Source organism: Channa argus, chromosome 6, assembly GCF_033026475.1.
Source record: "Channa argus isolate prfri chromosome 6, Channa argus male v1.0, whole genome shotgun sequence".
Taxonomy (NCBI): Eukaryota; Metazoa; Chordata; class Actinopteri; order Anabantiformes; family Channidae; genus Channa; species Channa argus.
The window spans coordinates 24,965,611-24,992,541 of record NC_090202.1 but is presented as its reverse complement, the minus strand read 5'-3'; the positions used below and the strand labels follow the sequence as shown (position 1 = coordinate 24,992,541).

The 26,931-nt window shown below is 42.5% G+C and overlaps 1 protein-coding gene across 2 annotated transcripts; it reads left to right on the top strand.

The window, feature by feature from the left end:
- The first annotated feature begins 1,766 nt into the window (after positions 1 to 1,766).
- On the top strand, positions 1,767 to 26,523 carry bcl9l (bcl9 like). 2 transcript variants are annotated; one of them, XM_067508707.1, is made up of 9 exons: positions 1,767 to 2,145; positions 17,821 to 17,894; positions 18,114 to 18,508; positions 20,825 to 20,947; positions 21,365 to 21,515; positions 21,729 to 21,813; positions 22,213 to 24,610; positions 24,712 to 24,966; positions 25,279 to 26,523. In XM_067508707.1, the coding sequence occupies exons 3-9, from the start codon at positions 18,202 to 18,204 to the stop codon at positions 26,466 to 26,468; spliced, it is 4,509 nt and encodes a 1,502-aa protein (XP_067364808.1). In that variant the 5' UTR covers positions 1,767 to 2,145; positions 17,821 to 17,894; positions 18,114 to 18,201; the 3' UTR covers positions 26,469 to 26,523. The 2 variants fall into 2 exon arrangements, with proteins under 2 accessions (XP_067364808.1, XP_067364810.1); XM_067508709.1 differs by lacking the exons at positions 1,767 to 2,145; positions 17,821 to 17,894; positions 18,114 to 18,508; positions 21,729 to 21,813.
- The last annotated feature ends 408 nt before the right edge of the window (positions 26,524 to 26,931 follow it).

The window sequence follows — 26,931 nt, the reverse complement described above, 5'->3', positions numbered from 1 at the left end:
TCCTCTCTGTCTCACTCTCTCCATCTCCCTCTTTTCTCTCTCCTGTTCTCTCATTCCCCCCACTGCTTCTTTCTTATGTTCTCTTGACCTTCCTCCAATGTTTCATTTTCTTTGTCTCTGAATACCAGGATCCATCTTCATTCATTGAGCTCATTCCTCTGCTTGCCATAAACCAATAATTGACTCAGATAAAAACATCAGAGTGGTGTGTGTGTGTGTGTGTGTGTGTGTGGTGAGGGGGGGGTGTCTGGAGTAAAATTCACAGCATCTTTTAGCATTTTTATCCTAGCAGACAAATGCAGAATACTGTGTCTGCAGACTATTTTATTCACTCCTAAATATCCCCCAGCGGCTTTATTTGGCAGGACTGATGACTGGAGCCTGAAATTACTGAATCAAAACTATGTGCAACAAAGTATCTGTTTCCTTGATTGAAATTAGTCTGCAATTATTGTGTCTACACAATAGAATATAGAATAATAAAAAAAAGAGCAGTAATAAAATCAACATCTCTCTCAAATAATGGATTCCATTGGGATATTTAAACCAAAATAACCCATTACTAAATCCAGACTGAGCTCATTTCCATTTGGATTCTGTGTACACTGATGGAATAATCGGCAGTGAACATATCAACCCAGTGGAATAATAAAAATATGAAGCAATTTAATTACTCGGTGATTAAAAAAGTCTCATGCCAACAGGTGTGATTGTCCTTGTTTGGCTGATTAATGCCAGAACTTGAGAAGGTCATGGAGAAGGTGTTTGGACTCCTGCATGACTCTGACCTGTCTGCAAGTCAGGGAGCTGCAGCAAGTCACCTCTGTGGCTTGGGACTATTTCCTGCTGCTCCATTCTGATTCTCACCCACGGCAGATTTTTGTTTTTTCCTCTGTCCTTTCGAGCACAAATCACCGGTGTCACCTCCTCCAGCATTATAAGACTGTGTGTTTGTCTTAAAAAAAAAAAAAAAAAAAAAAAATCAGAGTGCAATCTTTGATTCTTCCTTTGATGACTGAAAAACTTGTGGGTGGTCTTGAAACTTGTAACAAAGGCTGCAGGTGCAAATTATTGCAGCAGTGGAACATCTGGGGGAAAAGTAGCAGATCGTGCTTCCATCTAAGTGCACCAGCATCAGAAGAGATTATTACTGCCAGTTATCTCTTTGAAGGGGGTTACTGGAAGTGGAAAGAAGTGAACAAAACAGAACCGAAAATCTCACCTCAAATTAAAAAAATTTTTTTTTATTAAAAACAGATTTTTTTTTCCACAAGTACACTTCAGATTGTTTTCAAGCCAACCTCTGCTACCCACACCACTAGAGGGAGCATGTATCCGACAAAAGAACAGGTGTAACAGTGCCACAACTGGATCGTCACTTTGGATTATTTTATAATATAAAGCTCAAGTCAAAAAAAAAAAAATGTATTTCAAATATTTGATACACTGCAGGATCTTTCCATGAGAAACCTTACTTGACATCCGTGGGGGAATGGGTGATTTGCTCTATCCGATAAAAATACATGTATTATCGGCTTTTTTTTAATTTTTATTTTTTTATTTAATCATCTAATAGATTGGTTCTCAGCTTTTTGAGCGAGATTTTTTTTTAATTACCTAATGTAATTTCACAGTCACTTGCAATAACAATTGTTGTTAGAATGAAAATAGAATATGTCGAATAATTTGCAAGAATTGTGCACCGACACTTACTCCCAGCACCCAAGTCCGGTGTGGGTATATCAACACAGTGACATACGGATGCCCGTGTGGCCACATTAATTATTGTCAGCGGCTGGGAGTGATATGGACTCGCACAGAAATGCAACGTCCTGCCCTTCTACATCTTGAATAGTGGGAGTCATGAACCGCTGCAAGGTGACGCGTCCTCTGATTTCAATCGAAACTTCCACCTAGACTCGCCGTGTTATTTATCACCATCCGAACCTGCGTCCAACTGCACCCGCTCCTTTCTTATCAAACATCGGGATCGGGACCATCTTGCGCAGTGGTGACGGGCGGACGGAGCGAGCGGTGGCAGCAGCAGCAGCGGCGGCGGCGGCGGCGGGGGCCACTCCGGGGAACGTCGGCTGGCCGTCAGTCCTGACATCGGCCTCTTCTGATCTCAGACAGCAGCCAAATGGGGTAGAGTACAACACCATTGCAAAACACTGCCACCGCAGAAGCTCTCTAGCTCTTCGCGTGTCTTCCCTACGTGTGGACCCGTGTGTAACTTTCTCCTCTTTTTACGAAGTCTCCCGGTCGCTAGCAAGCCAATAACAAAGTTCGGATCCCGTTAGCTAGCGCTGGCTCGCCTGCAGATGTGTGCTACGGCGACGTCAGCTCACAAGCGAGTAGCTTAGCGGAGACATGAATTAGCATGCTACGTTAGCCCGTGGTTGGCGCAGCAAGTCTCCGCTCCGGAGCGCTGGGGTTCACACCAGGGGCATGTGTCCTCAAATTCTCCCTAAGCAAACTGCGGTGCTTGCTCAACTTTTTATTCTTTTTTTTCCTTCTTTTTTTTTTTTTTAAATCGCCCTCAGTCTGCGGACTAGAGGCTTTCAACCCGCATGTGTCAATTAGTAATATTAGCTTGTCAGCTAGCTAAATGTGACACACTCAGCCCAGGCGGCATTTGAATGGTTTTGTGCGAAGCAGCTAAACCGTGTTCAGTGGGTGACAGGCTGCGTAACGATACCTGTCACTCCAACACACACACACTCGGCATGGGCACCGACACGCTACTTAATTCTGCCCCTGCTCAACACAACCGTCCCCCCCCCTCCTCCTCCTCCTCCTCCTCCTCCTCCTCCTCCCCCCCGCCCGCAGTGCTGCTACCGTGCTCAGCTGCACCTTAACGCCGGAACATGACATGTGAAATTCAGAGCCGTTTTACTGTAGCAGGCGTTTCCTGAACCCGCTGGGCTTCAAGTGCACCGAGTTAGCTGGGACGTCAAGCTATTAAAATGCTAATAAAATGTAAAAAAAATCACAAAGTTGGAGAAAGGTAGTTGTGAAAACGTGTTTGTTGGTGCCACTTATCGTCTGCAGCAATGTTAGAATTACACTCAGTGCAGTTATATATATATATATATATATATATATATATATATATATATATATATATATATATATATATATATATATATATATATATATATATATATAAGCTATATTTAATCCAATCTAAACCTAAACTGAGAAGCAAAGTTCTCTCTGTGTGTGTGTGTGTTGTCAGTGCAGTGAACTCCTAATAACCCATGGCCCTGCTACTTCAAGCCTGTTGAATGTTGTGTGATAATGCTGCACTCAAACCTGTTCACAGGAAGAGACACTACAGCTTTTGGTACACGCTCTTCCCATGTGTGCACAGGCGCTTCATGCTCTGTGTGTGTGTATCTACAATATCCTGGTGAGCTATATATAGCACCTAACAGAGTTTGCAACTTGATCCGAATTGTCTTTCAGGGCTACAGTACGCTGCGCCTTGCTTTCCAATGGAAGTGAAATATCTCCCTGATCTCTCAGTTCAGAGCATCTCCTTTTTTTATTTCCTCTTCTTCTCCCCTCTTAGTCCTTTTCGTTCGAGCCTGTTTCACTTGGCGCATCTGTTTGTGTATGTGTTGAGTCCCTGTGAATGACAGTATTGTCAGCACTGATGTTTTTGAGACTTTATTTTTCAGTTCAATGCACCGCCGGGATGTTTGACTGAGGAATTGTGCACAATTTTGCAGAAATACAAAACAAATACCCGAACAATCGACGATGAAGCGGTTGCCCTATAACCCTAAGGCTGCAAATGTGAGCGTGTGTGCATCAGTTGAGGCATTCCAGGTGTCAGGGAAAAGCCTCGCTCCTGCGTTCTTCGGTCCAGAGGTGATTTGAATGAACAAGCATGTGGCCACCATCGCGGGTCCGCACAGACCGCTGCGATGCAAGCAGGGGCAGATTTGGTGAGCTGCTGACAAAGTTGTTCTTATCTGGTTAGGTGATCTGAGAACTTTGGGGTGAGTTACCGGGAGCACTGCTAAGGCGAGCTATTAAAGAATAATGTGATATTGAGAATGCGTCCACATGACAGAATACACTGTCACATAAATGCTGGACTCTTGTAGGACTCGTGAAATATGGCCTCATAAGCCTCATTTTCGGTGAACTTTGCATTCTGGTTCACGTTAATGTCCTGGCGTCAGCAGTGGCTGCATGTCTGTCTGTGGGATTTTTGAATATATTTGCATATAGTCTATGTGGACAAAAGTAGTCTGTCCCCGCTGCTGCTGGTCATCGACCTTTTTAAATTTCATTAACACATTCAGCCACACTAGGCATACTTGCAGGTCTTGGGCCTTTTCCAAGCTAACTGGGCTGCTGCTCGCTAGAAGACAGGCTGTAATCTGAATCGATGACAGGATTTAACACAGTCGCATAGTTACATGGAGACAAATGTTTACTTCTGTTTGTCAGCCTTTCCTTGTGCTTGGAAAACCTGTAGATGCTTCAATTAGGATTTTTTTGTTTAGTTACAGTCAGAGTAATCCAGGTAGGTTTGGAAACCTGCAGCTAAATTGTCCTGAGATCTGATAAGTTGGATACTTGTGGATCCCTGCGATGTCTGTTCACAAGCTTAAAACTTGTCACTGTTAAACTAGATGACTCAAATACGTTGGTGACCGACATGTCCATGTTTGTCATTTAGTATGAAGCCTGTGGTCTGACCGGGTCTGACACAGGTCACAAGAATATACTTTACATGTTAAACATTGCAAATGCCATGTAAAATCATGATTTGTATTTAAAAAAAAAAAAAAAAAAAAAAGATAATACTATTACTTGTTGGGAATACAGTGCATCTCATGCTGCAGCTGTACATAATGTTGCATTTAATTCATTATTTATATTAGGACTTATTGCCTAAACCAGACAGTTACTTTTGTGATTAATCAATTATTCATTTGGTATTTGACACTATAATAGTTATTTTATTGCAAACAGGGCCGAGCAAAACATGTCATGCATAAGGTGTCAAATCCTAACGGTTAAGAAGCACGAACCTCTTTACTTTTTTTTTTTTTTTTTTTTCTTTTAGTTGAGAAGTTAACAAACTCTAGAGGATACAACCCTGTGTACTGGATTATCAGTGTAGGTTCCAATTATCTGGGATTTGTCATCTAATTGCCTAATCAACTACTCATTGCTCTCGACAATTAAAAGTGACTTTATATGGTTTCAAAGCTCCAGTGTTTGATCTGTTATAATGCTTATTGGTTTATCACCCTCTATTTTTAAAATCTTTTTAGCACCTTTTTAATGTGTATGTTAAAACTGAGTTTAAGGCTCTTGGTTAGTTCAACATTGTACAGTTTATACACGGATCAGGCATAAGATTATGACCACCTGTGCAATTTAATTTAGTCCAGTACAGTGGCTCTGCCAGGAATTAGAATTTCTAAGCCTCTGTCAGAAAGGTGATTCTTTTAAATTCAGTGTGTTTATTATTGAGGTCAAAGTGGGTAGTGGAGTCGTGCTGAAGTGCATTATATTAAGAGGTGGAGCTAACGTTTTGTCCATCTCATTTATTTAAATAGGGTAGAATTATCAGCTCTCTGGCAATTTACTCTAGGTGATAGTAGGTTACGTCCAAGTTTTGTACAGTTTGTTAGTTTGCATTCGTGTGGCCTGTCGACACATGGTGGGAGCACTGCGTTATTGGAGGATCACCGAAGAGCATTGTAAAGATTTGCATTGAGTGTGGAAAAATTGCCCAGTGACTTGCTGGTCTGGGCTGCTGAACTCGGTAGATGCTTGTTTGACTACTACCGGATCTACAGATGCACAATAGCATTTTATCTTTGTGGGGTTCTCATGGAGCTCAGTGTGGATTTAACCGTGTAAGCTATCATTCTCTCAAAGAAGGAAGTAATAGTTGTGTGTATTGCAAATAACATTATGTACAACTGTACAAACAAACAGGCCAACTGGGATTCGACATCCGGATGCTGCCTCTGTCAGCACCTCAATCCAAGCTTTCCTGTCTAAGGCTTTTATAATCATACAGTTATTTACACTGGTAAAAAGTACATGGCATTCTTCATTTTTTGCCGTCTTTAAATATATTTTTAATAAACACCATGTAATGTACTGATGGGTATTCTAGAAATATGCTAGATACTGTATATTATCTAAGAAAACAACACTTTGGTGGCCTGAAGGTCATTTCTCTAACTTTTTTTTATGTTAATTCAACAAATTGAAAGTGCACTTGTTTAATCCAGGTACATTTTCCTTTTGGCTTTCTTTCATACGTTCTTCATGCCAAGTTTCCCTCACCTTGCATCACCGCTTCAGCCTAGGACACACACCTTTCTACTGCTGCTGCCGTCACCACTTGTTATTCAGGTATGACCAGCTGCTGAAAAACTCGGCGTAGTTCTTCTGTCCCACGGTTTGGCTAATGTTAGGGTAAATTATTTCAGCTAAGGTCAGGTTATATTTAGAGGCTCTTTGTTTGTGATTCCAGTGAAAAGATGAGTACAAGCCCACTGTTACGCTTTCAGTTCTACTCTGGTTTTCTAACATCCTGCACAGAATAAAAAATCTTTAACGACAATCATCTTGTATCCTTATGGAAAATTCAAGGCCCGGTCAGAAAAACTGCTTATCCTCCCTGAGCAGCAGACTGGGTCCTGTGTGTTCAGCTTGACACTGAATGACTTCTGTCCTTCAGCCTTTTGTTTTCTAACTAATGTCTGTACCGAGACTGCAATTTGGTCTTAGTCCTTGCTCTAGTTGGCTTTTTTCCAGAATATTTTGGAGAGGATACAACCCTTGACCCTCTGTACAAAATGAACCCAGTACATCCATGTCCCTGAGCTGACGTCAAAACTAAGAACTAGGCACCAGCAGGATTCCTACAACTCAAAAGTTTTGGTTTGAGTCTGGTGAGTCTGGAAAAAATGTGGTGCCTTGTTCAGGGCAAAAATGAATTCCCGTGTTTATTTAATTATACAAATTAGGTTTTCATTTTATTAATAACCCAAGACCCTGATTACATGATGTGAAGTACTAGCAGCAGAAAGCTGATGATTCTCTGAGTCTCACAAGTTACAACTGAATGAAGTTTCTACTTTGACAAGATTATCATTTTTCAATTAGGGAAGTTTGAAGTGATAATTCCACTATGTGTTTATTATTGTCATAGTAGGTAGTGGAGTCATACTGGAGTGCATTATATTAAGAGGTGGTTCTGATGATGTTGGCCTACTCATTCATTTCAAATGGCAGACAGTGTAACTTTGCACATAAAAAAACCCTGTTTCCAAAGAATTTGGCACTGGGTTCCAACTTTGCCAAAATGTGTTGTTCAAAATCAGCAAATTTATATAGTGTGTGTTTTTAAAAAAAATAAAAGTGAGAAAATTATTTTTCTTATTTAAACGTTTGACTTACTCTATTTGTACTACTTTCATTTGGAAATAGGTGTAAAAGTTGTTTCTGTTTTTTTATTTGACGCTGCCTGCCAGCTTTTGGAAACGGGGTTGTATTTGTTTCTGCAAAGCTGAGGCGAACGTTGCCGTTATACTGTAGGTGAGTTGGTGACTGTGATAATTGCAGCCTTTTTAGCAGCAGTACGTACATTTCCATCTCCATGGACCTTTGGCTCGGTTGATTTGTTAAATAACACATACTGTGTATTTGTTTGCACTTACCCCCCTCGTCAGCTGTTGTTAGCTCAACTGGTGATGGCACAGCCACGCTCTTCAGACTTTTTCGCACAGCAACTCTCCTACTGTGGTGAAAGACACAGTATATAATACAGAGTGTTAAAGTCATTTTGATTCGTGGTGAAAAGCATAGGGTTGGTGTTGGAAAGCAGGAAACGTTAGGGCCAGAAAGACCTCCCCTCGCGTATGCACACACACGTCAATATTGTTTTAAGACCAATGTGAAAAGTCCGTTCTCAGTCCCAACTTGTTGAAGAAATCTTTATCCAGATTTGTCTGGAACAGCCAGTTTGATGTAAATATAAAACAGAGGTGGTCTTGGCTTTATGTGGCTTTACTTTTTTTAGCGTCAATATCTTTTTCCCTTCTTTGCCCAACGCGGTACGTTTTGTGTGGTTTATCGTACTTTCACATCTCAGGTCACCTTTTGTTCACTCACGGTTCAGTGAGACCTGTTGCATCCAAAGGCAGCGATAATTTGAGATCTTCACAAATGTCTTAGTTTTCAGTTTTTCTATGGCCTTTCCTCTGTTGCAGGCCTTTCTTTCTGCACTTCGCCTACTGGTTAGCCTATATTTACTCAGTCCCGTGACATGTTTTGTTGCCAAAGCAACCTGCCACAACCCCCCTAGTGTGCAGATTATTATTTTATTTGGCTGTCACCTGTGTACCGTCCAGTGCACTGCAGTTTATCCCCAACTACAATGAACAGACGAAGAACTGTATGTGAAGACAAGGGAGCTATGCACATCAGTCTCTAAACAGAGTCTGTGAATTAACCTTTTATAAAAAGTAAAAATAGATACACTTTAAATTGAAGGTTAAACAGGATAGAGCTTTGGACAAACTGCATATTATTTTTTAGATGTTTGTTTAAATGGATGCTGCCCTGCAGTAACCCCTTCTTATGCTTGTAGCCTAACAACACCAGGCTGCAGGAAAAACAAACTGTATGCAGGGTGAGAGGAGAGCAAGTGTGTAACCGAAGGAAGGATAGAGGGAGGAAAACTAATGACTGTATGAAGCGCAAGATGTAGATGCAGTTATAGGTTTGAATCTGGTCCTTAATCCATGAGCAGGACTTCCGTGGCTGTTAGAGGCTTAGCAGGCCCGCTGGAGTGCTCTGACCAAAAAATGCCAAACACGCAGTATACTTCTTCTTTTTCTTTTTCTTTTTTTTCCCCCTGCTGCAAGACTTTTGAACAAGTTCCAGTTGTGTCCTTCCCTTGCCTACAGCCTCTGACAGCATACAAATACAATCTCCTCTGTACTTTAAAGTTATGTGTTTTGAATCTACTCCCTCTTGTGCAGAAGAAAAATCCCTGCGTGCATTAACATCCAACCAGTTCTCCCAGTTGGAAAGTAGTTTCTCAGTCCCTAATCTAAAATCAATGGATAAATTATCAGTCATGGATCACTTTCCAATTAAGTGGCATTTCAGTGGTGATGCTGCTAAGTGATCCACGAGGAAAGTATTTTTCTTAAATGTAGGGTCCGTCTCCAACAGAAGCATACAGAGGCTAAAACTTCATTCTTCAGACTCCGTTATTTTACTGAACGCTGGCACTAAAAATCGCTCCATGTCCTGATGGCAGTCGCTTGGAAGCAGTTTCCCATTATTGGTCCCAGCTGGTTTTCCTTGAGTGAAACTTGGCAGGGGCTTGATGGCTGATTCAACATCCTTAAACCTAGCAGAGCTCATCTGTCATCAACCTCGTTGATTTTCTTCTTTTAAACTTGCACAAAATGGTAGCCGACGGGATCATCAGTCTTCTTTAAATTTCGATTTGGTATTTCCCTTTCAAATACGTAGAACAGGGATTTTAATCTATTCCAATGAATAGAGCATCTGTTGTGATTGGTTTTCTACAGTATTCTGACAGTTGAGAGTTTTTAAGTAGTGAATTTTGTGGCCCTGCTTCCCTTCTGAGGGCAAATTTCACATGCATCATTTTCCTCGTAGGCACAACAATTCTGAAATGATGGCTTTATCCACGGACATGCAGACATCAGTGTTGGGGAAGCAGCAAATCAAATGTCTTTGTCGTTAAAAAGACGTCTGGCTGCTAAATGCAGTAAATCTGCACTGATACTGACATCAACTATTGAGGCTGAGACATAACAGCTTTGTCGCAGAGCTTCGTTTTCTCTGTACACACCACGGTCAGCCAGCAGTCTCAGATTTACACACTCTGGAGTCCGGCTTGGAAAAGCTCCAGTTTAGCCGTTTTATTGTCAAGATGAGGTTGTTTAAAGGCCCTTTTTGGTCTATTGGTATAACCAGGGTTTGGATGTTTGCATTGTTTTAGTGTTTGAAATTGGCGGTAAAGCAACGCTCCGGAAGCCTAATACATTTGATGTTAGAACACTTTGTGACATAGTAGCATTTGTACCCTCCCCCCTACTTTCATTGCACTATGCTCCATGAGGTCATGGGGGAAAAGGGTTGTTTCTATCATAAAAGTCTTCAAAGCCGTCCATGTCGCATCACTTCTCATATAATTTGTCACAGACCACGCCGGAAGAGTTGATTAATTTTGTTTTTAAAAAAAAATCAAAAAACCCTGAGGTAAATTCACCAACTGAGAATCAGTGAAATCTACAGCATTACTAACTACGTGGGAAGTGGTCAGTGGTGATAAGAGTGACAATTTTGGGCTTGTTTGAAACCTTTGTGCACGAACATGAAGGGAGTCATTACAGCGGCCACATATCCCACATTACACAGAGAGTGACATTAGAGCAGGCGAGCAGACGCCCATCAGAGATGTTTTCTATTTTTCATCTAAGCAGTTTGTGATAAAACCTATGCAAACTTAAAAAAAAAAAAAAAAAAAAAAAAGAGAAATGTTTAATTGTTTGGGAGCAGAAAGTTAAAAAATAAGTTTGGATTTATAGTTCTGAAAAACCAAATCTGTAGTGAAATTGCTGAGGTTTCTGATCCGCGAAATAAAAAGTTATATTTGCAAAAGTAATGAATGTATGCAATACTGTGTAATACGGAATTTTCTTTTAAGTCCTATTGTAGATTCTCTTTAGAAGTGCAACTCGGGGACTTTATTATCACTTTGGTGAAAAACACTGTCATGTGCATGAAGCATGACAAACCTTCTGAAGATGGTGTTGATGAGGTTGAGTGGTGAGAACCAATTTGCGGTGGAGACAACAGGAAAATTCAGGAAAACGGTAACCAACACGACAAAGAGGGAGCCTAAATGAGCAACTTTGCTTCCTTACTTGAAAATATTTGGATTGTGTAGCACCAGACCCTTTAAAACATATTATTATAGTTACCGCGTGTGACGGTGCAGATTGTGTCTCCGCAGTCATTTGTGCACCAGCTCTACAGAGAAATCACTTCCAACAGTGTTATTTACACCTCTCCGATGCTCTTGTCCCTCACGTTTTGACACTTTCAGATGTTTCTTCTTTATCAAGGCTAAATATCGAGCAGCCTTCACACGACCTGAACTTGAACCCATAGCACGTCTTTTGATGAGCCTCACATGGATGTTTGTAGTGGCTGCGCCATTAGATATCTGTGATTATTATTGCTTAACAAGTGCCAAAGAACTCGATAAACCCTGCAAGGACAGGTTTTAAGTCAGATTAGTCCTTCACAGAGGATTTATTATGTTAATAGTTTTAGCCACGACCTTGCTATAAGTTGCAGTGTCAAAGCACATTTAGCTCCTTTTCCTTGTCCTACGCATTAGCTTTAAGCTGGCGCCATGTTTAAATGCAGTTTGTTAATCAGCTGATGTAAAATAAAAAACAACAACAAAAACAAGATTCAACTGTGTAACTACATGGACACTATTTATTCATTAGTACTATTAAACACTTTGGCCTCAGTGTTTACTGGTGTTGATCCACAGAGCAGCACTGTGGCATCTGTGTTTTGAACTTGGCTTTGTATTTTGTTCTCACTGCTGGCCCCGGCTTCCCAGGACTCTCTGGGTCTACTGATACCAGCTCGATCTAAAAATAAAGAGTACTGTGTGACCCACTGGGACTAAATAGAAGCTCAGCCTCTTAGCGTAGGCAGACTCTGTCTCTGTCTCTCTCTCTCTCACACACACACACACACACACACACACACACACAGAGCACGTATAAATTCGGACCTGTATTGTTGTTGCTGTACCGTCCTGGGATTTTGTCATGAAATTTGCAAATCAAAAATCACCCTTGATGTTTTACTTTGTTTGGTCCAATCAATAGAACATCAGTATTTTTTGACACTTACTGTAAAGGCAAACACATTTGGTCAAGTTCAAATAAATTGCTCATTAATAGTCCTGAGTCAAACTGAGAGCAGTGATGCTTGTTTCCGTTCACGTTGAAGGAATGTGGGGGAGTGTGTCTGCGGGTATTTGTCATGTTGGCTGTAAATTAACGTCCTTTATACATGAAAGACCATGTGATATAGATTTTAAAATTGAATTGAATTATTCCCCTAATTTGCTTAGAGCAGTGACTGCACGCATATGGCCCAGGCCAAATTTTTAAATTGAATCAGTTTCGCCAAACATCTTGCGAAAATGTCAGATGAGAAAAGGGAATTGGAGAACATTTTATGACCTAACACATTTGTTGACCTGTGCATAAGCTTATGTCCAGCTGATTTATTTATTTTTGCTGTTTCATTAAAGACAAAGCAATATATTTTGGATAAATATAATATCGTATCTCTGCTGGCCTCTCTACTCATGGGCACAAACTGATTTGTTTGTTGTGTGAGTGCATGGAAATAAAGATAAAGAGAGAGTTTCTCCAGAATTATTCATAAAAGCTTTGACAATAAAGCAAACTGAGGGGGTGGACGATAACATGGTGATTCATCACCAGGACGTAAACCTTTATGAAGCATGACTTTACTGTTGAGCAGATTTTGCAAACAAAGTAGGAGGAGCTGCTGCTGCTGCTAAAGCTAACAGTAAGTGCTGGTGAATGTTCCAATACTGTAAAACTAGATCAACAGAGATTGGGAGTGTACAGAGTCTGAGACTAAGAAGCTGAAGTCTGTCATCATTACGCCACAGCAAAGTGTGAATACACATTTGGACAACAGTATTTAGAAAAGAAAAAAAGAAAAAGAAAAATCCTGGTTGGACGGGATTCCGTGTTCTGTAACTTGATAAATGTTGTGCAATCAGTTGTTCAGCAATAATAAATAGGCATCACTAAGTTTTGTGCAACACACAGGTCTGTGTTAACTTTGCACTCATTCCTTTGCTTAGTGTAAAACAATAACTTTTTTGTGCTGCCTATCTGATTCCATTTGATCCCAGAAAACAGTGATTATCTTTCCTGCCTTAGTTGGAGATGTCTTTTTATAGAATTGACTCCACCTTGACAAAATGCCTTCGGAAAAAATGTTCATTTCCGTGGTAGAGTGAGACATGCTGCAAGTGAGCTGGCAACCGTTTTTCTTTCCCTATACCGTATATTTGATTGCACTCCTTCTTCTCAGTGCAGGCTGCTGTGAAACTTACAAGCATGCATTTAATAATACATGAAACTAAGGGCACACAACTGGGCTTAGTCAGTTAGCTCCAAGTAGCTAACTGTCAGCTTCAGATCAAACTTGAGATGTGTTAATAGGATTTTGTTCACCTCATTTACATCAGTGAGGGTAGATTTAAATATTACAAACACCTGCCACTATCAGTTTCTGCTTTAGTGCACACAATGCCACTGTGTGTTTCGGCACTAAAAATGTTCAGGTAATGTAAGAATGAAATGGCTTTTATACAGTTCTAATAAAAACTGAACAGAAGCGTATATTTTTCTGGCTGTGGAACACGTTTTGTGCAATCTTTGACAGATTGTTCACGAGAACAAATAGCTTTTTGTTAATTCATGGCCTCAGATTCTCTAAGCATAAACTAAGACTAAAGAAATTCAAGTGGCAGGTTTTTTTTTTTTTTTTAAGTGCAGTATTTAGTATGTGATTTGAAAAAGAAGTTCCCTTTTTTGCTGTTGCCATCTGACCGCATGTGCATGAGATCATGGCTCTTCTTCTGGTTGAGCCTTGCTTAGCCATATGTTTCCTTAATCGCTCTTTTGATGCGCATCCGCAGTAGAGTTCGGATTTATATTCATTTGTAGTCACAATGGCCCGTCCTGCTCGGACAATTGTTTTTGGACTCATTCACTCAATGCTGACTTCCTCTACAGGTTTCATGTGAAGCCTGTGTGGACAGGTGTTTACGCCCACTGATTGATTATATTCTAAGGCAGTTAAAAAAAACGTTTTCCTGACGGTAGCCCCCTAACCTTTGCTTGTAGCTGGTCTAGCCAGGTAATGCATCTCTGTTGTCTGTTGTACCTGGACATCTGCATGAGCAACTTATCACATGCAGCTGTCCAGACTCCTTTCACTGATGTAAAACAGACTTTAAGCTCCGGTGTGTCTCACTGTCCTGCGTCTGTCACTTGTTTGCACCTCATTATGAACCCTGTGCTACCTGCTGTAGTTACAGTAAACTTGCAGGCTCGCGTGTTATTTACTGAAGAACTGTAAGAACATTAGAAAAAAAAAAAATAAAATCCAAGCATCAAATGTCACCCAACTCTAAGTGCGGGAAATGATTAACGTGGTTTGTTTTTCATGAGCTTTCTCAGTAATTGGTCAGCTGCTAGTCAGTATGTCAAGGCTTTGATTAGTCACTGTACACACTAGGTATATGTGGTTAGTCAGAGAAGCCAGTGCCCTTCACACAACAAGCAAAGCTGCTGTTTAAACATTTCCAAAGTGAAGGCATGCTCTTTTGCACAGTGAGACACAGGTTCAATCTTTTCATCCGTACACTGTCCTTTCTCCTTTACTATTCACAGGTTTGCCAGGCAGAAGCTTATAACGGCTAAACTTGATGAACAACTTTCATGGTCTCGGATTAGGATCACTGTGCTTTTTTTTCTTTCTTTTTTTTCTATTTTTTTTTTTTTTTTTTTTTTTTTTTTTTGTTTTTTGTTTAACCCTGCAAATGCAAATATATATGAGAACAACCCTATTCAGGCCAGATAAAGAGCTGCAACCTGGTCGGCATGACCACAAAAACTAGACTGAAAATCAGTGTCCAAAGTCCCTTTTTTTTGCAAAACACTTGATGAGGGATGACATGCCTTAAGGGATGCCAACTTTGATTTTCTAACCTTGATTTTATTGCAAATTAATTGCATAGCAGCCAGTTTGATTTGATTTAATTCATCAGTCAAATGTCACCACAATTAAGACTGATCGGTCCTCAAGCTGAGCTGCTAAATGTCTTGTTATGCTCCTGAGTTGAGGTCAGGATGTAATGAATGTAGATTACACCAATTAGGTTCAGCCATGGTTCCCCAGGTGGGTCTGATTAGTTGACGCCTTTTTAATAAACAAAACCAAGAACTGATGGCACTTCATACAAGCCGGCTTTTGCTTGTTCGGTATACAGATACACCGCCTGTAGTAAAGTATTCAATAGCTTGAATTGTTTTTAGTGGTTGATGTTATTAGGCTAAAAGAATCTGAACGTAAAGAGACTGATCGACATTAAGTGCAAATATACAAGTTTTATTATAGAGATTTGTTCAAATAGCATTGGCCTGAAAAGCGAATCTTGCTTTTAGACGTACGAATTGTTAAGTTGGTTTAAATATTTCACCCTGTGCCACTACACAACCTCTGTTCATAACTCAAGGAAAACCTCAAAAAGGCTCTGATGAAGTCACTGTAGTGTTCATGGTGGCTGATTGCCTAAATCTAGGCTCCGTGCACGTTTGTCGCGGTCTATAGGCCGTGACACACCAAGCAGACCTTTGGCCAGCGGTTTGTTGATGAGCATCTGTTGGCTTCCTTTTTGCAGTGTGTCCAACACTGCTAGTTGGACCCCCGTCCCCGTCTGTTCAGTCGTCTGTCCCGTCGGTGAGGGAAACTACTCTCATTGGCAGTTCAGCTTAGTGACTCGTTGCACAAAAAGAGACTACACCATTACAATTTGTAACTTGATATTAGACACAGTCGTGATTAGAAGTAGCTATGAACCATGTTTATCGAGTGAGAGCGGCGTGAGAAATGGTAAGTTTATGCTGCTTTGTTCACAGTTTGTATATGTGTGGTCCCAGGTCGTCGTCTTTCTCTTAATCTCGCACACAAGCGTAGAACGTGCAGTTCTACATGCTCATTGGCCGTCGTTTTTGCCGTGTATTCAAGTGCCACTTGTTGACCTAGACAAAAGCCGGTGTGAGCCGACAGAGCGGTTAGTCTTCGTCAGCGTTAGTTCTTTGAGGTCGGCTTCGTGCATCGTGGAACCGGGTCTAGAAAATCTAACCGCAACATGTGTTAGAACCTTCAGTGTGTTTTACTTCCTCCTTCATATTTCTTTTACTTTCAAATCCTTACTTCACATAAATCTTTCGGGCCTTTTGTCTAACATATCTCCTTAACGTCTACTCGACTATTACTGTGGACAGGCCCATCTTTTCTTACCTGTCTACTTGAAGGTCGGTGTCTCACCGTGTGACTAGTCTCCCTCCACTTCGTCTTGCTCAGAGCGAGTCACACTTTGTCAACAGGAGTGACGTCTGACTGTCTTCGCGTGAGTTAATGAGTGATGAAGTCCTCAGCCAGCAAACAAGGCACCTTTCTGTGCTGACTTGAGCCAGTGTTAGTTAATGACTAATTACAACATTGTGTTTACCATTACCTGTCAAGGTGAGTGAGATGGTTCTGTTGGAGCGGGGACAGCCAACCTCGCCGTGCTGTGCCGTGTGCAGCAGTGGGATTGTGTCATTGGCCAAAAGTGGAAATGTTTACATTAGATCTGCATTATGTCAGCCAAATATGTGGGCTAGATGTTTTCCAAAAGGCTGTGATGACTGTTTTAACCAACTATAACCAACAGGTGTGGAAGGGTCTTGTTCAGACCTGCAAATACCGAAGAAGTGTTTAATGCTCTGTGCACTGGCAGCCTTTGTGGGAAAGACTGTAAGAGAACCTGTGTACAACTAGTTGGTAGATTGCACGCACGTCCTTCAACACACAGACAAGCACAGCCCAGTTGCAAAGGTTAAAATCAGAAGCTTGGGGTTATAGACACAGGCAGCTGGTTGTGTCGGAGGGCGTCAGCTTGCAGCTACGGACTTGAACTAAGAACGAGGCCTCATGTACTCGGAAGTGCCATTCTTAATTTTGGTCTTGAATCCTGCACAGTTGAACTATTTCTACTCCCTTTTACCATTAAAGCTAGGAACGGATGGCTTAGTGCTAAGGTGAAGAAGGCATGAACAGATTGGTAGAAAACACATCTCCTGGTCACAGACGGGGGGAAGGGGCCCCCACTGATTTTTTTTTTAATCTGTTTACATCGATTTCACGTGTGCTTTTAGTCATTTAGGGTTAAAAAAATTTTAGATCGTTTTTGTGCCTTGCTACATCTTCTTTGTTGTTGCTGTCCATTTTGTGGTAATATTGAATATAATATTAAATATGAACATGGCTCTAACCCATGCCCCACCTGAACTCAGATCCATACGCCTCTGCCCTGTGGGCCCATTCAGTAGTCCACCCACATGTGGTTGCCTTATCATCTGGGCACTTAGGTTACACTAAAATAAAAATAAAATGCGAGCATTTCTTCTAAAGGCTTGGTGGTGTGTCTAAATATGCCTAAGCTTAGGTCTTTAACTTTGTTTTTTTTCTCAGAGTGAAACCGAGAGGATGAGTCTCTGAGCGAGTGACGGAGGGAGAGAGAGACAGGTATCGCTACAGACAGTTTTGTGGAATGTGTGGTGGAGTTTTTGTGGTTTGCAAAGTGTTTGGTGGGAGGAGGGACTTGAAAACGCTGCCGAGCTACTTCTGAGTTGCAGGTCCCTCCCCCAGCTTGAGCTCCGTCCTTGCTCGCTTTCCTTTTAAAGGGACAGCTACCTCACAGTGACGATCTGGCCTTGATCTCCTATCAATCCTTTGGCTTCTCCTCTCTTTGTCTTTGCTTATGAAGTTGATGTTGACCCTCAGACCGAGGACGAGCACACACGCCACACACAGATAGTATTACCCTTGAAGGTTGTTGTCAGTCTGCACTGTTGACACTACACTCTTGTTGTCCCCCAGATCCATGTGTGGCCAGTAAAGTGTCCTGGAGAGTGGCATGGCAGTGTCTCATTTGAACATCTGGATGAGATGAGGTGAGTGAACATTAAATATAAGAATTATTTTTAGGACAAAACAAGCAACAACACATTCAAGAATACTTTTCTGATTGTTGATTTTACATTTTCAAATTGCTGCTTGTGCAGGGGTCAGATTATTTCCATGTCACGCGTGCATTTGAATTTCAACTTTAGGGCCAAGACAGATTTCTAGTCCGAAATACTCATCATTGTGATTTGTCTTTTCTCCATCAGTGTCGCCTGTAAGCAGTGTGAGCTCCACTGACAAACAGGCACAGCTTTTCTCCATTCCAGACCTCCGCTTAAATCACCAGCCAGTCAGATGCACCAAGACAATAAACTGGCCAATCATGGCAAGCAGGCTGCCAGCGTGAACCAACAGGCTCAGCAGCAGCCGCAGCAGGGGCCTGCTGGCCACCTGAGTTCAAAGGGCGTTGGCGCTGGCAGCCATGCAGTCAAAACCAACCAGATTTCCCCTTGCAACCCTGGGCTGAAGGCTGTCAGCCAGTCAGTGAGCAGCATCGGAGGGATGCTGAAAACCAAATCTAAGCGGGAGCGAAGTGTCTCCATCGACTCGGGTGAATCCAGAAATGCCATTCCTCCAGCTCTGGAGGCAGATGCCAAAGCAGGTAAGTCGTGCTTGCATAGAATATACTGTGTCCGCATCTGGGACATGTTGACAGTGTGTGTCTGTTCTAAGTATGCACAAGTTCACTTCCTTTACCTCCTATCAGCCAAATCTTTACCCGAAATACCAGATTACGTACATTCACCTCCTCCACAGCAGGAAGCGAATGTAAGGCCTGAGAGGACAGAAGAACTTTTTTTTTTTTTTTTTGCTCTCTTGCTGAAATGCCCTGACCTTTTAGTGAAGCGCCAGAATTTCCCCCTGGCTTTTGATTGTTTGTGTCGTGCCCGCGCTGCACTGATGTGTCTCAGATGAAAAAGCATCTGGGCTTTCTGTAGTTCTTTGGGGGGGGTGAGACAGGTCATGAGATTGTGAAAACTTAGTAAGCCTAGAGAGCTTGTTATTAAAGCAGGAGTCCATGAGTGGGTGGAAAGGCGTACGGTTCCTTTTGAGCGAGTGTCTCGGTAAACATTGGTGTTCATGTGGCTCAGTACAAAGTGTTCGCATTTGTTTGCTGCTGTTGCTTATTTAGTCATTTGTGTGATCACGTGAGCGTTCGACTGCAGAAGAAGACTTGAATGTGATTATGTGGAATGCATTTGAGCTTCCGGTGCATGATTTGAAACGTTTCTTTAAACACACACACGCACGCACTCGGAGAGATAGGTGTGGTTCCAACAAAGAGGGCGACAGAGGCCAAAAGCAGAGAATGAAAGATAGGGCAGCTCTTTTGAAGGGAAATCTCATCTGGCTCCATTTGACTCCTCCCTGTTGCCCGCTCATACACTCTCTCTGTCTCTCTCTCTGTCTCTGTCTCTCTCTCTCTCTCTCTCTCTCTCTCTCTCTGTCTCTGTCTCTGTCTCTGTCTCTGTCTCTGTCTCTCTCTCTCTCTGTCTCTCTCTCTCTCTCTCTCTGTCTTTCTCTTTCTCTCTCTCTCTCTGTCTTTCTCTCTCTCTCTGTCTTTCTCTCTGTCTTTCTCTCTCTCTCTCTCTGTCTCTCTGTCTTTCTCTCTCTCTCTCTCTGTCTCTCTCTCTCTCTCTGTCTCTCTGTCTCTCTCTCTCTCTGTCTTCTCTCTCTCTCTCTCTCTCTCTCTCTCTCTCTCTCTCTCTCTCTCTCTCTCTCTCTCTCTCTCTCTCTCTCTGTCTTGTTCCCTGAGATCTGATTTCTGTGTGTCAAAAAACAAAAGGTGAATTCAAGTGATCTTCCTTTCCACTTCAAATCATCCTGCAACCAAAACTGGATACCTGTAGAGCCTGTGACAGATAGACAGAGTAAAAAATACAGGTTTATTATAAGAGTTATTAAGCTGTAGCTGGGGGTAACAAAAACACTCCGAGGGGCCAGTTCTGTGTCAAGGCCGTTCCTTTCTCTGCATTGTACATTGCGTCTTTGAAGTCTGTGGTTACCCAATTTCATCTGATGTGTTTATTGGAAGGTAGTTTTCAGCCACAAAGTCGGTAACATGTTTAGTAGTGAACCTGAAATGCCTTTACTAATTAGTTTATGGAGCACCTCTAAATATCTCACACTAACCAGGGCTGATGTCAGTGTTGTCCTCAGTGTTAAACCCGCCATTGTATTCGCTTCAGAGGATGAGTCTCCCTCTTTTACTACCTTATGAAAAGGCTGCGTCGTGTGTTTTGCAGCTGCTTGCATCCACTGGTTCGCAACATATGCTTCTCAAAATATTGTGTCTGCAGATGTAATAAGCAGGCTTGGCATATTGTTGTGAAAAAAAAAAATCAATACAGAGATGAGTAGAACAGCAATTACTGGTGTAATTTCTCTGTTTACTTATATTTTAGTAAACTCAGAGAGAAAAAAAGGAAACTGTATAGGTCAGTTCAGTTTGTTTATTTCTGCTTTTACATTTTGCAAAGGGTGAAAGAGCACATTCGGACATATGTCCTTGGTGTTTTAGTTTTTAAGTCACCTTTTCCAGTGACGATGCCAGAATGAGAATACCAAAAGTAGGGTCTTGCTTCCTGGTAACAACAGCAGGAGCATATATGTGGAGGAAATGATTCAATCATGAAGCCAGGATTTCATCTAATAGGCTTCCAAAGTTTGAATGGGGGCTCATTTGGACATATTAAAATTATCTGGAGTTTTGAATGCCATGGCGACAGTACATTTTGCGATGCAGCTAATCACTGTGATGAGTGACTCTGGCATTTAATATCTTGTTCAGATGTAAAGCGACGCACTTGTTAAGGCCGATCATTTACAGGAGCTAAGGCTGCTTTTGTCATTGGTATAAAAAAAAAACACTTTGGTCATAATGCACTTTAACCTTCTGTCGTGTATTATTCTGTAGACGGTGTTATGCGCAGTAAGCGGCGTTGTGTGCTGGAGAAGAAACAGCCATATAGTGGAGATGAATGGTGCTCTGGACCTGACACAGAGGAAGATGAAGATAAGCCACGCACTACAAGCCACCGTGAGTCTTTCTACCTCCACGGAGGACGGAACCCATTAATAGTTGCTGTTGTCTGAATACACTACTGTCTTCACAAACAATGGTGTCATTGTGGCTGCAACTATGAGGGATGAACATGTAGAAATCCCCCGCTATGTTTCAATTTTATTTTCTCTGAAAACAGCTAGTTAAAGCCATAAATTAGCAACTGCTGTTTTTAAATATTGCACACATGCTGAATGCAAGGGAAAATATTTCAGCTTGGAATGTCGTATCTCTCCCTCTCTGCTGATGTGACTTTACATGTGTTTTAGTGCCATCTAGTGTTTATATATAGCCAAAGGCTGGTATTTTAATTGCAAATCTGGCATTGCAACTTAAACAAATCTGTTGCTGATTTTTTTTATTTTTTTTTTCTATTTTCTTTTTTTTTCTCAGGGGAGCGTGGACTGGCAGGTCCCATCCAGGGGCTCCCTGATCGCCTCGTTGCAGGGCCCATGTCTGATCCTGTAATAGGATGTGCAGGGCAAAAAGCAGACGCACCTTCACAGCAAGTGGTATATGTTTTCACAACCAGGCTGGCCAACAGGTGAGAACTGTTTACAGGGCTGACATGCAGACACCAGAGGACCAGATGCATAGATTTTCCTTTTTTTCCATTTTCATAAACCAGAATTGTATTTCTAAATTTACATTACATTGTTCACTTCAGCACTAAATTATAAGACTGCAGTGATCATGAAAGTAAAGAAACAAACTAAATACAAAAATAATTTGTCTTATTGCTCTGTTTGTTTAACAGTGCTGCAGAGGCAGTAATGAAAGGACAAACTGATTCCATTCTTCTGTTTCACCAGCAAAATGTTCCACGCACCAAGTTGGAGCAGGTCAGACTACTAGAGTTCAGTGGCAAATAAAACAAAACCTATTAAACCCACAGGGGAGTGAAAGTGTTATTTCACAGTAAAGACAACAGGTGCAAAGTATGTGGCAAGGTTAATTTGTTTAGCTATTTCGGTCTCAGATGCGTCATTGTTCCTCTTTCCATTAGCAGTTTTTGTGATTGCTATGACTGTTTTAACTGTCAAGGGAATTGCACTATGTTTTATTTTAAGCAAATCAATAGATAACGCAGTATTAGATGATAATGATGCAAATATTATATAATTTCAACCAACAACCACAAAAGCTCCTATAAAAAAATAAATAAAGAAAGAAAATTGCGTTTTTTTATTTATTACTTTTTTTTTAAAACCCATATTTTTTCCTCGTTTTGTCTGCTGCAGGGCCACCCATCAGGGAAGCTTCCTAACCTAGCTGAGAAGGTAAACTCCAGCACCTCTCCACTAACGGGCAACCCTAAATCCCAAAGCGGAACTCCAAGGCCAGCATCTGCAGGAGTTGGAGGCCCATTGCATCCTGCGGGGACACCATCATCAGCAGGACACTCTGACAATGAATCTTCTCAGACCAGATCAGGTGGTGCCTCCAGCAATAACAGTATTGTCAACCATAGGTCAGAAGTGGGGAGCACAGCCACACCTGCGGTCACAGGGATTGGGGATGTGGAGGGTACAGGGGGTATGCCTCTTCCTGTTGGTAGAGTTTCTCCTTCAGAGGCTCCCTCCATTCTTTCTGCACACCTACAGAGTGATTCAGGCCAGAGGGGGGGCCCAGGCAACACGGATGGTCTTTCCAAAGAGCAACTGGAACGCAGGGAACGCTCTTTGCAGACATTGAGAGACCTAGAGAGACTCCTTCTCCGCAGTGGGGCAGGTAGAGGTCCTGGAGACACAGGAGTCTCCAACAATAATGCTATTAATCACACCTCTAACCTAAATAATAACAACAATAGTGATAGGGCTGAAGTTCTTGAGGACAGTAACAGTGGTACTAATAACTCTGGAAATTGCGGTAGCGGTATTTTACTTTCAGCACTGCCGCTAATGGGCGGAATAAAGAATTATGAAGAGCCCCTCCATTCCATTATGTCTCAAACTCAGTCCCTTGGTGGATCTGCGCTTGACAGCCCTCAAATGGACTCTCACCATAACCTACCACAACACCCCCATCACCAGCTGTCTTCACCTGGGGTCGACATGGGGCCCTTACTGGGACCAGAAGGGCTGACGCCAGAGCAAATTGCATGGAGGAAACTTCAAGAAGAATATTACCAAGAGAAGAGACGACAACAGGAAATGCAACCCTCCACACATCCCCAGCACATTAGAATGATGACTGAGATGGGCATCCATGGAGGGCCCATGATGATAAGAGGACCCCCACCTCCCTATCACAGTAAGCCTGGAGACCAGCAGTGGGGCCCTGGCAATATAATGGGAGGCGGAATGGGTGGAAATGCACGAATGCTAGAAATGCACCAAGAGGGACCCCGGGGCCCAAGGTTTCTGGGACATAGAGGGCCACATGGGGGAGGAGGGTTTCCTGGGAGTCCAGGGGGAGTTTTATCAATGGAGGGTCTAGGATCCCAAAGAGCCACCAGGCCAGGGTTGATCTGGTTAGATGATATGCCCAACAACATAGGCGGTGGACATCCTTTTCATGGCTGCTTCCCTAGTGGACCTCCTCAACACATGCAGGGTGACCCAGAGCATCTTTTGACGCGTGAGGAAATGTTTCGTATTATGGAGAAACGGCAAATGCAGGGGATTTCCAGGTTTGAACTTGACAGATTAGCCAAACAGCAGCAACAGGGGAACCTGGGCTCAAGGATCCTGGATAACCCTGGAGGCCTAGACTTTCCTAGTTTGGGAATGGGCCGAGGGCCACCCTCTACTCGAGGTGATCCAATGGACTTTCCAGTTTCACGGGAGATTATTGGCTCTCCTGGAGGGGGTCCTCATATGAGAGACTTGGTGGATTCTCCTCTGGGGAGCAACCTCCCAATAAACATGAACCCACAGATTAATATTCAGCAACAGCAACAGATGATGCTATCTCAGAAGCTTAGAGGAGGTCCTGCAGGAGGGGGGCCTCTGAGTGAGATGTTTAGCCCTGGTGAGATTTCAAGAATCAGGGCTTCACAGAATGGAAGAGGAGGAAATAAGGGCATTTTCCCAGGAGCTGATGTCCCCTTCCCGTTTCCCAATCAAGGTCCTTTCTCTGGAGGACCGGTGGAAGGGCCCTATTCTCAGCAACATGGCCCTGAGATGTTCGGGCCTGACCAACAAGGTCCTAATCAACTGGGAGCTACTTCACGTCTGAGTCACATGACGATGCCTGGTGCCCCCAGAGGAGCAGACCTCAGTTCGAGACACCCGTCTGATATAACAATCAATGTTAACCCCCTGACTCCTTCAGTGCCTCCTCCGCATCAGCTTAAGTCACCATCCCTCAACCAAGAGCCATCCCCTTTGCTACCTTCCCCCTCTGCTCCAGGACTGAAGTCCCCCTCACAAATGTCCTCCGCAGGGCATCACCCCCCTCTTCCCCCTACATCTGGTGCTGGGACTCCTTCCTCTTCTTCTATGAAGTCTCCACAGGTAATCGGGTCTTCCGATGTTGGGCTGCACTCTCCGTCTGCCTCTCCTGGACGACTTAAGTCCCCAAGCATGGCTGTGGGCTCTCCAGGTTGGACATCTCCTAAACCAGCTCTTCCAAGTCCAGGTGGTCCAACCAGTGGGAAACTAGTAGGCAATGGTGGAAGTAGTTCCACTGAGACAGGTACACTCCCAATCCAAGATAATCAAATCCTCAGATCATCATCATTGGTTTTCTGCTAATGCTTTGACATATAATAACATTTTTTTAAATTTTATTTACAGGGCAATCACTTCCACCCAGGAGTTCCAACTCTACCCCCATTAGCCAGCCCGGCTCTATGAATCCTAATATGCCATTTACTTCCTCTCCCGATGCCCCTCCATCTCAGAATCCTCTATCTCTTATCATGTCACAGATGTCCAAGTATGCCATGCCCAGTTCTACTCCTCTCTACCATGATGCAATCAAAACAATCGTCACTTCGGATGACGAAATGCTGGCTGATCAACCACTTCTATCAGGGGTCAGCATTGGAGGTATGAAAAAAAAGAACAAATTGTAACAAAGACAGAAAAATCCTTACATGCTTTGGCTCAATTCAAAGACAAAGTAAATTGACACAGATATAACGATGCTGTCAGAGATAGAATTAATGCATTCATTCCTATATCTATGTTTCGTTAAAAAAAACCCTTCATATTATGGTGGTGCTGTTTGAAACTATGACTAGACCCTGAGAATATTATTTTTGGGCTAATAGTTGAGAAAGGGGCGCAATCTATTTTCAAATTTTAATAATGTGATTTATTTATTTATTTTAAAATATGCTGGCCTTGTTTTATCTCCAGGAAACATGGGGAATCCCCAGACCTCCCAGATAATTGTCTCCCAGGGCTCTATTGGTCCACACAGTGATCCACAAAGCCCCATGGGTATTGTAAGCCAAGGTCAGCAGCACTTGTCACATGATGCTTCAGGACCTGTGCTGTCATCCCCAAACCAAATGGGTATGCCTACATTGAATTCTGCCATGATGGGAGGAGGTGCACCTGATGGAATGGGCCCCTGCAATGTTTCACCCATATCTCAGAACCAGATGCCAGGTTATCCTCGAATGCAACCACCATCGCATGGGCCTATGCACTCACCTATTGGAGGAATGTCACAGACTTTCTCTCAGTCTAATGAGGATATGTTATCACCCCAACAGTTACACTTGCTTAGCAAAGGTCATCCCCACCAACGTCCCTCTCACCCCTCGGACTCATTTGGCTCTCTGTCTATGGGAGAAGGCCCTGATCTTAGTGAAGTCATACGACCGAGTCACACGGGGATTCCCGAGTTTGATCTCTCCCGCATCATTCCTTCCGATAAGCCCAGTAGCACTCTTCAGTATTTCCCCAAAAATGAGCCACATCAGAGTCCGCACCAGGGGCCACCCTCCCAGCAACCGACTCCCCAGCAGCTCCTCAAACAGCTTTCATCTGGCCCTCCGCACAGCAGCGGGCCTTCATCTAACCCTCACTTAGCAAACCTACAGAATATGATGGCTGAACAGCAGCTGCCACCTCACCCTTCACATGGTGGAATGCGCCAAAGCATGGGCATTCCTCATGGGGTTTCTAGGGGTATGGTCTCTGGGGGGGGCATGGGCCCGATGTGCCCCTCTGGACATATGATGGGAAGGACAGGCATGATGCCCCAGCAGCAGTTCCAGCAACAGCAAGCCATGATGGCCAACAACCTTCTCCATCATCCTTCCAATCCATACCCTGGAATGATGTCCCCCCAGCAGCACCAACACAATCTTATGGCACAGCAAAACATTATGATGATGCAAGCTAAGCCGCGAAACATGTCAATGCCAGGGGATGCCTTTGGCCCCCAGGGTCCTCTAATGTCCCCACAAGGTCCTATGATGGCCCCTCCCCATCCGCAGAGTGGTATGATGGGACCCCAATCTCTCAGACAGCGAGGAATGTCTCTAGACAGTCCAATTAGCTATGGCCCTGGAGGTATGGCTAACTTGCCCTTCTGATCAGCTTGCATAAACTGTAAAAAAAAAAAAAAAAAAAAAAAAAAAAAAAAAGAAAGGAAAAAAAAAAGAAAAAAACTTCATTAGCTTACCTTCCTTCCCATTGTGTTGAAGATTTTTTTTTTTTTTTATTAATGTTATTCTTGCGGCTGTTTATTAAGAGGAATTGTATAAACTATATCAGTAATAATCATGAAATTTTGGATTACAACTGATATAAAGTGATTATTTAAAACCAGTGTAATATGGTTCAATAACAAATCTGAAGCCATTTTCTAAAATACTGTAAAATATGTATATTTCAAAGATGCGTGTATTTGTTGTGGGAACAGAAAGGCAGACAGGAGTGGAGTGCCTCAAATTTAATTTTTTTTTTTTGTATCATTAATTTCTTTTCTCCAACTACCAAACACACACTCGCACACATACACATTAATTAATATATACACACACACACACACACATA